The sequence below is a fragment of the Perna viridis genome, chromosome 12, assembly GCF_037379345.1.
Source record: "Perna viridis isolate PV_CMFRI_1.1 ecotype Kerala chromosome 12, ASM3737934v1, whole genome shotgun sequence".
Taxonomy (NCBI): Eukaryota; Metazoa; Mollusca; class Bivalvia; order Mytilida; family Mytilidae; genus Perna; species Perna viridis.
The window spans coordinates 2,508,850-2,523,821 of NC_142456.1; the positions used below are offsets into that span (position 1 = coordinate 2,508,850).

A 14,972-nucleotide genomic window follows, 5' to 3' on the forward strand; every position below is an offset into this window, starting at 1 on the left:
CCATACTTCATGATAGTGAAAGACAACAGCAAGAAAGTAAAAATACGTCTACAGAATCAACACAAACCGATCGATTGACTGAAAACTGGAATCCGATTATTAGTACCACCCGTACAGGGGCCGCTGAGTCATCTTGTGCAATGCCAATAATACCAGTAAAGGTCAAACTTCGAGATAAACCTGCCGTAATTGAAACGTACGCATTCTTCGACACTGGAAGTAGCATTTCTTTCTGTACTGAAGATTTGCTTACACGTCTCCGTGGAAATGGTAAAAAAAATGAACTTGAAAGTAAACACCATGGGAGAGCCTTTCAACATGAAAACGTACGCCGTATCCGGAATGCAAGTCATGGACTTTGATATGAAGAACATTGTCAATCTTCCAAAGGTCTACACCAAAGATGAGATACCCGTCTCAAGCACACATATTCCTAGAGAAGATGAAATTTCAAAATGGAGTTATTTGTCGCACATTAAATGGCAGTCGTCGGATTGTGAAATAGGTCTGATGATTGGAAATAACGTTCCGGATGCATATATGCCATTAGACATGGCTACAGGTTGCAGTGGATCACCTCACGCTACTAGAACTAGATTAGGATGGATCATTTGGAATGTAATCAGAGACTTTGACGAAACAGAACAGGTTGTGAATCGAGCGCAATTGATGTCTGTTGAAGCTATTGATGAAGACAATTCGAGACTTGAACAATTATTTAGAAATTCTTTGAACTATGATTTCCCGGAAAGAATCATCGATGATAAATTGGAAAATTCTGTCGAAGATAAGAAGTTCTTAGAATTAGTGAACAAGTCACTCAACTTCAAGAATGGTCACTACGAGATAGGTTTACCATTTCGAGATCCATATATGACTCTTCCGAATAATGCATATCAGGGAAAGCAACGTTTGAAAGGACTGAAAACAAAGTTTGCCACAAATCCGAAATTCAAAGAAGATTATATCGAGTTCATGAATAAGCTCATTGAGAAAGGTTATATGGAGATCGTCCCACTAGAAGATTTGGACAGAAATGATGGCCGAGTTTGGTATCTGCCTCATCACGGAGTGTATCACGCGCAGAAAAATAAGATCCGTGTAGTCTTTGCTCAGCAACTTATATGGGCATTTCGTTGAATTCACAGTTACTCCAAGGCCCAAACCTGACGAACAATTTACTTGGCGTTCTTTTACGATTCAGAGAGGAATATGTGGCTATTCTAGGAGATATTGAAGCGATGTTCCATCAGGTTAGAGTTCCTGTGATAGATAGAGATTGTCTTAGATTCTTTTGGTGGCCGAATGGCAATGTAGTTGAAAATCCCGTTGAGTACAGAATGACCGTCCATCTGTTTCGGGCAACGTCCTCGCCAACATGTTGTAACTTTGCGTTGAAACAGACTGTTGAAGATTATGCACACAGATATCATCCGTCTGTATTGAAAATTATGACAAACAGTATGTATGTCGATGACCGTCTTGCATCTGTGGAATCCGAGGGCAAAGCAATCATTGTTATTAGAGATGTGACTTCTATGTGCAAAAATGGCGGATTTAAAATGACTAAATGGATCAGTAATGTGCCGTCCGTTATAGACTCGATACCTGAAGATGATCGAGCTAAAGATGTTCAGCACTGGAACCTTGATGATGACTTACCTGTAGAACGAGCTCTCAGTGTACAATGGAACATGGAAACTGACAGTTTTGAATTAAAAGTTAAATGTAAGGACAAACCAACGGCTAGACGGAATGTTCTATCGATTACAAGTTCAATCTACGACCCTATGGGAATAATATCACCATTTGTGCTCACAGCGAAATCTATTTCACAACGATTGTGTACGAAGGGTTACAGATGGGATCAAGAGCTCACTGGAGCCGAGCTTAAACAATGGACTGATTGGCTAGCTCAACTTAGCGAACTAGAAAATATACAACTACCACAGATATAACAGAGATCGAATATTGTCAACTGCATTGTTTCTCCGATGCTAGTGAAACAGGGTATGGAATGGTTTTCTATATTAGACTTGTTGACAATGCGAATAGAATCAATTGTGCATTTGTACTTGGAAAATCTAGAGTTAATCCCCTCAAGAAAATTACGATACCGCGACTTGATCTCGCCGCCGCTGCGAAGGCTGTCAGGTTAAGTAAAGTTATTTGTTGATGAATTGAATTACACGATCGACAAAATTCTATTCTGGACAGGCAGTATGTCCGTTTTGCGTTATATTCACAATCTGAAATCACGATTTCACACTTTCGTTGCTAACAGACTAGAAGTTATTCTGGAAGTAACAAACCCCCAGCAATGGAAATATGGCAACACGTAAGTCAACCCAGCGGACACTGCGTCCAGGGGAATGAAAGCCTCACACTTTCAGACAAACACGGCATGGCTAAATGGTCCGGATTTTCTTTGGAAAACGGAACGTGGGTGGCCAAAACAAGAGATAGACATTTCAATTCCCGATTCCGATTGCGAAATAAAGGAAACAGTTAATACACTTATAACGGAACCGAATTATGACATACTTGACAAATTGATGACTCGATATTCAGATTGGATGAAACTAAAACGAGTAGTGTGTGGAATTTTGATATTCTTCGATCTTCTGAAAGGACGATGTGACAAAGCAAAAACTGAAACGAAACGAAACCTGATCATGACGGATCTGTTTAAACGATCAGAGAAATGTATTATCCGATATATCCAGAAACAACACTTCGCCGATGAAATAGATTCTCTATCTAGTGATTCGAAGAAAACTTTAAAGAAAACATCCAAACTATACAAACTGGATCCGTATATAGATTATGACGGCATATTGAGAGTAGGTGGTAGATTAGACCGAGCGGAAATACCTTACGATATGAAACATCCGATTATACTGCCAAAGAATTCGAATATTTCGATGTTGATTATCAATGACATTCATCGTGCGATAGGACATCTTGGCAGAAATTCGATTCTATCAGAACTTAGAAAACGATACTGGATAATCGGTGCAAGTTCACTTACAAAAAGAATGTTATTGAAGTGCGTCACGTGCAGGAGATATCAAGGACCATTACTCGAACAAAAGATGGTTGATCTGCCAGCAGAGAGACTTCAAACGGATAAACATGCGTTTTCTATGGTTGGCGTTGATTTCTTCGGACCGTTCTACATCAAGCAACGTCGGAGTACTGTTAAAAGGTATGGAATGATATTCACTTGTATGTCTGTACGTGCAGTACATCTGGAAATAGTACATTCAATGGACACGGATTCATGTGTCAATGCAATAAGACGTTTTATTGTCCGGAGAGGTGTACCCGAACTTATCCGATCTGACAACGGAACGAATCTGATAGGTGCAGAACGAGAAATGCGAGAGGAAATTCTTAGATGGAACATTGACAAGATTGAAAGTTTCATGACTCAAAATTGTATAAGATGGGAATTCAATCCACCATCGGCTTCCCATTTCGGAGGAATTTGGGAGCGGCTAATTCGATCAGTGAGAAAGATCCTGTATTCAGTAATCAAAGAACAGAACATCAGACTAGACGATGAAGGACTTATGACATTTATGTGCGAAGTTGAATCAATACTAAACAACCGCCCACTTACCGACATATTCGACAGTGGGAACGACATCAATGTTCCCACGCCAAATCATCTGCTCTTATTACGCCCAGGAGAATATGTTCCTCCTGGAACATTCTGTAAAACAGACAGTTACGTACGAAGACGTTGGAGACAAATACAATACTTGACTGATTTATTTTGGAGAAGGTGGACATCAGAATACATACCATCCCTACAGAAAAGGCAAAAGTGGATTAATGAGAAAAGAAACGTCGAAATAGACGATGTTGTGATAATACAAGACAATTGTCCGAGAAACTATTGGAACTTAGGTCGAATAATCGAAGTGTTCAAAAACAATGACGGATTCGTACGTTCAGCGAAACTGAAGACAGCTACGACGACATTAACTAGACCAATTGCGAAACTGTGTATGTTGGTAAAGAATGACCAATAGAACAGTATAAAGACTATTGAATGTTTATGCACCAGAAACTTTTTGATTTCTGACTTTGATTAAGAGTTTATTTTTTTGTTTTAATTGTCTTTTTCACTTTGGCTCGTATTAATAATTTTGATAATTGTGTTTTATGACCACAATTAAGGGGCCGGAATGTTGAGACCAAAGTGTTTGATTTTAGTGATTGATTGATTTCACACAATTTGCATAGAATTATATGTTACATTGGTTTATGTCCCTTTAAAAAAGCTTACTCTTAAATGAAAACAATGAAGGTCACATATCTATTTCGATGAAGAATTATCAGAATGATCACTTTTGAGGGTTTATTGAGTCTACCAATACGGTATGTACATTTATGTTTCTTGAAAACCCATTTGATATGTGTATTTTATATATGCATAATGTTTTTGATATATTGTTCTAGATATTGACTTGTGGCTATATTTATCCGAGGTGTCCTTTTCCATGTAAATGTTTAAATGTCCAGAAACAATAACAACACCAAACTTATATTTTGTCATGCCTCACAAATAATACATATTTATTTCTAAAGTTTCTCTTCTTAAACGGGTCACGTTCGATTTTTTCCATTTTTCACTGTCCACAAAGTGCTACTCAATATTTCCACTTTTCCCACTATGTATCTAGTACGAATCGGATTTTGTATTTTTGCAATACTATTTATGTGAATTGTAACATTTGTATTTTTGTGAAAGTAATTTGACAAATGCTTATGAATGTTATTCTTTTATATTTTGTAGTTAATCGTTCTCATATTGATACTGAATAAACTTGAATGAGACGAATTAGTATATGACTTCAAGCCCACCATTATAATGATGAATCCCCATGCATTTGAATGGTAGACGAGGACCCATCTCCGTAAAACCACGAAGTCACGTGACGAAACTTACATATCCTATACCCAAATCTGGTTAAGATTTTATTTGGTAAACTGTGTGATCACTGTGCTATGTTTTGTATTTCAATTATATTATTGGTTCAACAGATAAACTATTTCCAATTATCAATATATAAAAGTGATGAAAATATTCCGGACACCAAAGCCCCCAATGGAGCCTTAAATTTCACGATTGCTATCACATTTGTCCAATGAAATGCGAGCTTGTGTTCGATCCTCGGTGGTGGAGTATAATTTTGTGAGTCAAATCATGCTCTTCCGTTACATAAATTACATTGGTTAAGTTATAATACTTAAGCATGATGAATGTCACGTGATGTTAAAGCAAACTCAATACCGACTTCGTTGGCAAAATATATATGTCTATTAATCGAGGTTATATCAGTTTTTAATATGGATTTCTCTTTCAAACGCAAAACTAACTACGATTTAACTGGTACCTAATTTTTACTGGGACCAGTGTAGCTTTTCTCAAGAGGGTAATAGACAATCAAGGACCGGAGTCTTCAAAGTCGCTAATCGTAACTACTCTCTGTCACTGATTTTGGTTTACTTTCAATATCCGAAATGGTACGAATGCGATTTTCTCTAAAATCGGGTGACTTCCGCTAAAATCTTGGTTCCCTTGATAATATGATGAAGGTGAAACCTTTTAACGCTCCCGAAGAAGCATTTATTAAAAACAACTTTGATAATTTTTGTCAGCTTTGATTTGATATTTCATAATTATAACCTTCAAATATGGTAAATTTTGTAATGATATATGTCCTAAAGCATTAAACTAATTGTCATGGTCTGATTTGATTCATTTTATCGAATTGCTTCGTTTCGATTCTTTCTTTCATCGATTATTTTCGTTTCATTTCGTTTACGTTTCGCAATTTTTATGACCTAAGAATTATCGATAATATTGATTACGTAATTTTCCTAAGCATCTGGGCGCCATACAGCAGACTATTATGGCCAACCCTATCTTGGAAAAGCTATGATTCGATTTTTATTTAATTATCGAAACTAACGAATATTTTCCGAGACAGGTTTGGCTTTTAAACGCATATATAAGTATACGCAAATGCAGCTGCCATTATGCTGTTTTTCAGATCCCGAAAATGAAGGTACAAACCGGATATTGATGCTTTTTCTTGCAATAAGTATCAGAACCAAGTTGAAAATACAATCATAAACGCTCCCGAAGGGAGCGTATGATTGCGTACTCTTTCGTAACCGTAATGATCCGAATAGATATCGGGGACGTGATAATATATATGATCTATATATGGTCAATTGTAACGAGCCCCTGTGTTTAAATCGGAAACTGGGTAATATTACATACATTCAATGATAACCGATAATTTCATCTTTTAATATATATAAACTTCCCGTTCTCATACAAGCAAAACAGAAACACACATAGACACGTGTATGATATTTTTCAAAAGAGGTACGTTGTAGCGATCTATGGGTCGCGCTTATGATATTGACCAAGAAACAAGATTAGGTACCATATTAAACAAATGGCAAAGAATATTCATAGATATCAGGGCCCATGCTAATGTATATGACCCATATAGTCTTGTAACGAGTCTCTGTGCTTGAATCGGAATCCCCTGGATCCCCTACCAGGGCTCCGCCCTGGACCTGCTGGGGGCCCCAGACCCCCTGCCGTAATTTTGCCTACACTTCAATTTGGCCTCAGCTACGCGCCTGTTTGTCAAGTGATTGCTAAACAGTGACTATACTCGGCGTCACATAAATAACATACTGTTAAAATTTGAATAAAAATATTTTCTACGACTTTATTGACACCTACCGTCGTTTAAATTGTCTTAAATGACTTGCTCATTCGTTTAGCCAAACGGCTTCTCCCTAAACAAGTCGCTTATTAGCTTAAATCGAAATAACTACGTACAGGAAAGCCCTTACAGGCTAGACGCCACTAATTCCACTTCCCATAGGCTTCTATGCTAATTTCACAATATCCAATGGCTTCTCTGGACTTTACCTTAACATTAACCTGCAGAGGACTATATATCAGCATGATTCTACATATGTCAGCTCACAATCCTCAGAATGGCATGTGGGGTTAGCAGACTTGCAGTGCAGTACTGGTCACCGGAAGTGAAGGGTCTATAAATAGCATGGGAAATCCCAGTGTTTTCACAAGATAGGGGTATATTTAGAAACCATTATGGAGATTAGGCTTCATATCACAAGAAGCAAAATGCACCTATAATATGTACAGAAATATTTTTCCTTTCAGAAACTTTAAATTTCTTAAATAAGATGAGAACTTTTTTCACAGCACTATGAGGAACAGGGATAATTTCTGCGTAGGACTATTTTTGCGTACGTTCCAAATGCTCATTGGTTGAATTGGTGGTCTGCAACCTAAATTACACAAAAATCTCTTGTAAGATTGTATGTTTCCAACTTTATTTTAATACATAAATTCTGAAGTTTCTTATTAATTTCTGAACAAATATTTCTGGTTTTATTAAAATCAACCAGACGATGCAAAATAGATGAAAATAAAATATTATGATGATCAAAGTATTCTAGACAAACTCTTAACAAAAATTTAAAATCTCTCATAATCTTATATTTTTCTCTATAAATATCATTTGTACCGACGTGAAGAATAAGATGCGAAATCCCCTCTATATTTAACTCCCTGTTTTTTATCTTCTCTTCAACATCTCTTATGTGGGCTCCAGAAATTGGTATTACAGTCAGGTGATCCACCTCATCTATATATTTGGCCATAGAGTCTGATATCATGAGGACATTGAATTTATCTGAAATTACGATACCAGCGACTCAGCCAACTTCTATCTTATCATCTAAAGAAAACTCTAAATATACTAAATATGCATCACTAGCCCAATCACCATGAACCTTAATAAGCTTTGATGGAATATTCGATTGAAAACTATACGTAGCACCCCCTCTTCTAAAAATATCACCAGAATATTCTGAACTATTTTGTCCAGTCTTAGCAATTAATGTCTTATCTATCGTAATAACTAGTTTTAAGTAATAATTTAAAACTTCCCGATAAAAATGAAGACCGCAAGGCCAAAATTTTCTCCCTTTCGGCTTTCAGAAATGGAGAATATCACGAGGAAAAGACAAAAACTACTCACTCAGACGAAAGTAAACAAAGTATTATCTAGAACAAAATATATCATTTATTCCTTCTTAATTTCATTAGTAGTTCGCCAGGTTTCTCCCTGAAACACGTGTCCACATCGAAATGTACAATATATGTGATTGGTATTTCTTAAATTTTTGTTGTTGAAAGAATGTGATCCTCATTATCTGAAATTTGAACTGTTACCTTAATAATTCTAATCATAAGATTCTTCATGCTGATATGAACTTCGCCAGATCGCTCATACATGCATGAACGCCAGTCAATTTGAAACCAATATGGCGGCTGTATAGTTCTAAAGCGTAAGAATACTAGTTTATTACATCTCCATTGATTTTACCGGTACAATGTGTTTACAGAAAGTAATTTTCAGCTCAGGGAAAGAAACTTAAAAATGCTTAACATCTGACTACAAGTAAATTCGCCCCAAAATTAAACTGTCCCAGTACTAGATTGTATAAATACATTTTCCGGTTCAACACATTTAAAATCAAAGTGCTGAGGCACTGAATCAAATATTCATAAACCAAAATGCAAGCTTAATAAACCGATCAAACAGTCATTTTAAAGAGAACCATCTGTTTCAATGAAATGCATATCAATACTGCTTATTTATTAATGTTTTTATGGATATTCTTTTCTTTTACTGTTTTTTGATATTTCTGGCTGTGTACGTTTATGTCCTCAAATTTCTTGACTACACCTAAACCAGCATTTCTTCAAAAATGTGATCTCCACTGTGAATCACTGACTGTCAATATTAGATGGATTTTCAAAGTAAGAAAAATCCACACTTTGAAATTTTGGGTTGGAGATGCATGAAGTGGAAATGAATCCTGTGGAATAGGGGAGCTAGGTTGACCAAGGACCTTATCTAAATGAGCAAACAACTTCTCCTTGTTTGTGCTCTCTTTGACAGTGATTTGTAATAGATTACATGAACAAATATGTCAATATTGTTAGTTTTCAAACAAAATTTACTGAAGGTTGTCCTTGTCATTGTTGTCTAGATTAGGCCCGGAGGTGAAAATGTCTAAACTATACACTTTTTACAATAAAGAGTTACCTTCTTTCTCTGTGAAGTTTTCAATTCAAAAAAGGATATAAATTCTTGTTATCAAAACTACTATGCTGTTTAAAGATCTTTAAACTAAAAAAACTTTTGTTTGTACCTCATATATTTTTGCAATTTAAAATTCCAATCAAGATGGAAAGTCAAGGATAAAGAGATGTAGTGAATACAGGAAATATATTATGTCTTTCTTCTTATAGCTGTCTGCCTTCAATAATGTATGTGCATTTCTTCATTTTTTTCTGCATGATTGTTTCACCAATATGTATTACATTAAAATACAAGTAACTCTTAAGTTTTGCCAACAAATAAGTGCTACGAAATCAGACTTCATATTTGTAGTTTTTATTAAGAGATGTTGACATGTACATGGTCTGAAGTGGTGAGTTTAAACAAACAATTAAAGTCATTTCTAGACAAAACTTCTTAAAATACAAAAACTGGAAAGTTTACTAATGATATTGCTTTAGGGCTTCTCCCATGTATGGTTTCTAGTTACCTGTTGATTTATAATGATGTCTGGACCCCCGCCCCCATTTCAAAATATCTGGATCCATCCCTGTATGTTGATTTATTTATGAGCAATTAATGTCACAATGTAAAGTATATAACAAATTTGATACATGTATTATTGTATTACAAATATCATAATTTCATCTATGAAATATTTAATTAATACTGTACTGCGTATGCCAGTAACCATAGTACATGCACATATATTTTTGTAGTTTTCAGTATAAATTTCCTGTTCACAGACATACAAATGTAAATTGCAAATTTTGCTAAGACATATGACAACTGTTCTACACTAGCAACGTTTACAGTAGACCTATCACCAGTTCTGAAAATTTTAAATCATTGTAAGTATATGAGCAAACTTTTGTATACCTTCACTTACCTAATACATTATACATGTATGGATGTCACTGAAAATCAGCTCTTAGGAAAGGTCTTTTGGGTGTCTTGATATCTATCATATTTTCAATACACTTTCTTCATGGACATAGAATTTCTAACCTAATTGACTGTGTCCTTCATGCATCATGAAAATCCTGTATCTAACTTTAAGATCCGCATTCTAAATGTATATCTTGACAATGCACTAAACAAGAACCATATTGATTATCAATTATGACTTACATGTATATGGATATAATACACATGTACATTCCATACATATTACATGCCAAAATCTGTATCATATTTTTTTATTATACCAATATAGGTCTAGGGGTACGCGAAATAGGTCTAGGTTTGTGATTTAGGGTATGCGATATAAGTCTAGGGGTTTGATATAGGATATGCGATGTAGGTCTACGGGTTTGATATACAGTATGCGTCATAGGTATATGCCTAGGGGTGTGATACAGGGTATTTAAATCACAGGTCAGCCACAATGATAATACTTGAAAATTTGAGAATGGGACAATTTATTATACAATCAAAATGTAATCAAATCATTTTAACATATTTAGGAAAATTTGTAGCAGGAATGTTATAAGCGGGGACTCTTTATGTTCTAAAAGTTTGTTTGGCTACACATACATACCTAATTTTTACTAGATATCCCTCTTTTTGAAAGATCAAGATCAACTACTGAATGTGATAAATATGCTTCATGGCCTCATTTCATCACAATCTAATTCATATTAGATTTTAATTGCTCCCCCTTTTTTCTTTGTTGCATGACCTTTTGTATCGCGCTAGAACTCTAATAAATAGGCTCCTGGAACAGGGTTATGTTGCTACAAGATTGAAGTCACCACTACAGAATTTTTATGGTCGTCATCATGAACTCGTGGATTTTTATGGTGTATCCATTTGCACCATGATTTATTCAACGGGTCATAGTTTCCCTTTCCTCGTTTGTCTACCCCGGACTTGACTATTTATGAGCAACTCGGCGGGTGTTTCTAGAAAAAACAGAGGACGCTTACCCTACCGGTGCACCTGGTCCATGCTCCCAGTTTTAGTGGAATCCGAGTTGCTCATTTGATTTTGTTACTTTGTATATATGATTTTAGTTAGTTTATGTTCTTTTTGTGTATGCCTGTTGGTAGTGTCAAAAGGCCAATTCTACCGCACATGCAGAAAATCCTGCATAAAACCCCAACCCTACGGCCAGATGCAAACGGACGGCATCCCTATTGAGCATAAGGTAAATACAAGAATTATAGCTTTCATACAGAGCAAAAGTCAGGTCGCCCCAGGAGATGTGGATAAGGACACCTTAAAGAGAGGTGTGCCACAGATTGAAATCTGTGAAGATTGAAATCGCATGACGTAGTTACGTTTCTCAAGCTAAGTCGAAGCACGATCTCCACCACCATCTCAGATGCTCTAGCCTGAAAGAAGGGATTGAAGGTCCACTTAGTGCTCCTAGTGGAGATGGTGAAAACGACCCTCACGACCAAAGAGAATATCTACATCACCACTCCCTTCACGACAATGCTCGTGGAATCTGACGACCTCGACTTGGAGATTGCCTCAAGATCAAGGAAAGTATGGCTAGTTATATGCGCGAAGTGAGTGGATGGACTTTTAGCAGCGTCGATAAGCTAGAAATCCATCTGAACCAATTCAAGCCGCTCAAGGGGGGTTCCTTCATACCGACGCCATCGGCACTTGCGAAAAAGAAGGCGATCGTCAGTGTGAAAAATGAGGACGATCACTGCTTCCAGTGGGCAATACTGGCGCCCCTAAACTACCATGAGGTTGATCAGAAGTCAGCAAACAGCATAGCTCAGTACAAGAGATGGGAGAATGAGCTAAAATTTGAAGGCATCGACTTCCCAGTCTCGCTCAAGGCGATCGATAAATTCGAGAGGCAGAACCCCAACATCAACGTGAACGTCTTCGGTTTCGACGGCGTAAAGAGGGGGAGAGGATGAGAAAGAGGATCTCCAGGTATATCCCCTCAGAATATCCAAGAGCACGGGCCCCACCCACGTTGATCTACTTTTTCACCCGCGAAGGTAAGCAGCATTACTGCTGGATCAAGAGCCTCTCTCGACTCCTGAGCTCACAAATCTCAGAGCACGGCCATGAGCTCTTCTTCTGCCGCCGATGCCTCTGCCATTTCTCCAGGCAAGATATCCTGGACGAGCATACGGAATATTGCAGCCAGAAGGATGTCATCAGGATCGAGATGCCGGTAGAAGGATCCACCATAGCTTTCCACAATCACAAGAAGCTGATGAGAGTCCCATTCGTGATCTATGCGGACTCCGAGTGCTTCACGGAGAAGATCGATACCTGCCGACCCGACCCGACAAAGTCCTACACGAAGCAGTATCAGCAGCACCGGCCGTCAGGTTTATGCTATCGCGTGAAGTTTGATCATGGCGACTACAAGGAGTCGGTCGTCTACTGCGGGGAGGATACGTCCAAGCAGTTCGTCCAATGTGTGGAGAAGGAAGTGCAAGCGATCAGTAAGATATGCAAGGAGGCGAAGCCGATGCTAATGAGTGGCAAGGATAAGGAGGGATTTGAAGCAAGCACGCACTGCCACATCTGCGGCGGCGCATTGAATGGGGATAAGGTCCGGGACCACGACCACTCACCGGTAAGTATCGATCAAAGACCTTACCAAAAAGCTGATCGCCGTAGAAGATGGCAAAGTCGATAAGTCAGATTGCATCTCAACCAACGGCGTAAGGTGAATAGGGATCTAGACATGCACAAGTATCAACTGCTAAATCTCCCACTTCCTCGGACCGACAACGAACCTATCACCAAAGCCCTTTACGATCGCCTGCTGGCGGATCTGGACGCATTAAAGGTTTCCGTCGAGTTGAAGCATGCGTAAATCAAGACTTTCTGGTCTCCTTTGATCGAGACCGGAAAGCCTGCTGGGGATCATTGCAAGTCGGACTCCTTGATCCAGGAGTTGAATTTTTTGGGGTAGCCTCTCCACTTGACGTATATTTCCTTCGTCCCTCCCCGGGTCCGTCGCCGTAATATTTTCTCGATGCGATATCCTGGTCGGTGCGCTGGAGCTCGGGCTCGTAGAAGGATCCCTGGATCTTCTCACCCTCGTAGTCTTTGAGGCGATAAGTGGGTGTCTGCGTCGCTAGGGCCTGGGCGATGGTTAAGACCTCCGTCCAGCACGGAGTAAATCCCTTCTCGAAAGTGCCCTTCTTGGTGATTCGGAACTTATCGCCCACTTCGAATCGTCGTGGCTGCATGGGTGGGAGGTCTCCGTAAAGATTCCAGAAGACCTTGGTCTCGTGCTCTTTCTGACTGGCGGCGGTGGGAGTCATCTTGATGGATCGATGCTTGGTGGTATTATACTAGCGGACGAGATCGTCCAAGACGGGAAGGTAGGTGCGCGTGGAATTGGCCGAGAAGTATTTGAACATCTCCTTCATGGTACGATTCCAGCGCTCCACCACGCTTGATTTCTCTTCGTTCTCCGTGGAGTAGAGCTCGACGCCGTGCTTCCGGAGCAGATCCTTCATAATCCTTCATCTCACGATTATAAAATTCCGTTCCCTTATCGGTCCATAGCTTCTCGAGCGTGCGATCCTTGAAGACGGTCCGGAAGGCATCTCGTACCGTGGCGCTCTCTTATCCTTGAGCGGCACCAACCAGCCGTACTTGGAGAAAACGTCGATGATGCTCAAGAGATACTTGAAGCCTCGGTTATCGCGGGAGAAGGCGCTCATATCCACGAGATTGGCAGCCCGGGTCTCGTCAACCCCACCTACCACCACGCGACGCTTCTGAAATTTGCGTCGGACTGGCTTGTGCAGTTCTTCAGCTAGGTCATCCGACCATCGTACTTTTTTTTCCCACGCCCAGCCCAAATCGCGCTTTAGTGCCGATGATTGGTCTGACGATGCATACCGCACTCGGCGCAGGTTCCCACCTTCCGCCGCCGCCGTCCGTCGTCGCTCGTGATCACGGCGCGATTATTCGTCTCCGTCTTCCTCTTGCACTTCAAGCAGTACATTGCCATTTTATATAGATAAATGAACGTTGAAGATTTACCTACGATGAGCCCACCGCGAGTCGTCGGCATAACTACTTTCTCCTCCCAAAGCGATCCATCCGAGGTCTGATCATCGGGAAATCGGACTGCGGCAAGACGACGCTGCTGAATAACCTTCTCCTGTGCGATGGATGGCTCGACTACGACCGACTCTACGTCTTCGGAAAATCGCTCCACCAGCCCATCTACCAGCTACTGCGGCGGGCGTTTGGGAAGGGGTTTTCGAAAGACGATATCCGCGACCTTCTCTCCATCAAGGATCGCTATCCCCACTCTTTGGTAGACGTGGTGGAGGCGATGAAGCCACCGTGCAAGCCTAGCGGTATCGAACCTTTCTTCTTTGAGCAGGCGAGCGTCGTGCCCGATTCTCGAGAGCTCGATCCCACCCGCAAGAATCTCATGGTCTTCGACGACTTGATGCTGAGCAAGCAGAGCAAGTGCGAAGACTACGAGCAACTTTTTATGAGCAACTCATGATCAGTGGGTGTTTCTTCAAATTTCCATAATGGACAGATCCTATTTTTAAAATGTGTTCTGTTGAATCTGTCAGTTTCTATGGCTAGCTTACGGTTACTTATTCTTAATAATTTCAATGCAAATGCTAACAATATTTTTGTCCAAGAATAATCAAGGAAACCGAGATTATACCGGTAATCAAAAGAATGTAATCCAGGGACAAAGACCAGACATGGAAAACAGACATACACAACAAAAAACATAAGGTAACTAAAATCATACATGCAAAGCAACTCGGATTCCACTAAAAACTGGGAGCATGGACCAGGTGC

The 14,972-nt window shown here is 39.4% G+C and overlaps 2 protein-coding genes across 2 annotated transcripts; both read left to right on the forward strand.

Annotated features, from left to right (window-relative positions):
- Nucleotides 1–1,241: 1,241 nt before the first annotated feature.
- LOC148600760 (uncharacterized) lies at nucleotides 1,242–1,958 on the forward strand. The gene has a single exon (XM_088556295.1). It carries the CDS (start codon nucleotides 1,242–1,244, stop codon nucleotides 1,956–1,958), a length of 717 nt encoding a protein of 238 aa, XP_088412421.1.
- A 717-nt stretch (nucleotides 1,959–2,675) lies between these two features.
- On the forward strand, nucleotides 2,676–4,040 carry LOC148600761 (uncharacterized). The gene has a single exon (XM_088556296.1). The coding sequence runs from the start codon at nucleotides 2,676–2,678 to the stop codon at nucleotides 4,038–4,040; it is 1,365 nt and encodes a 454-aa protein (XP_088412422.1).
- The last annotated feature ends 10,932 nt before the right edge of the window (nucleotides 4,041–14,972 follow it).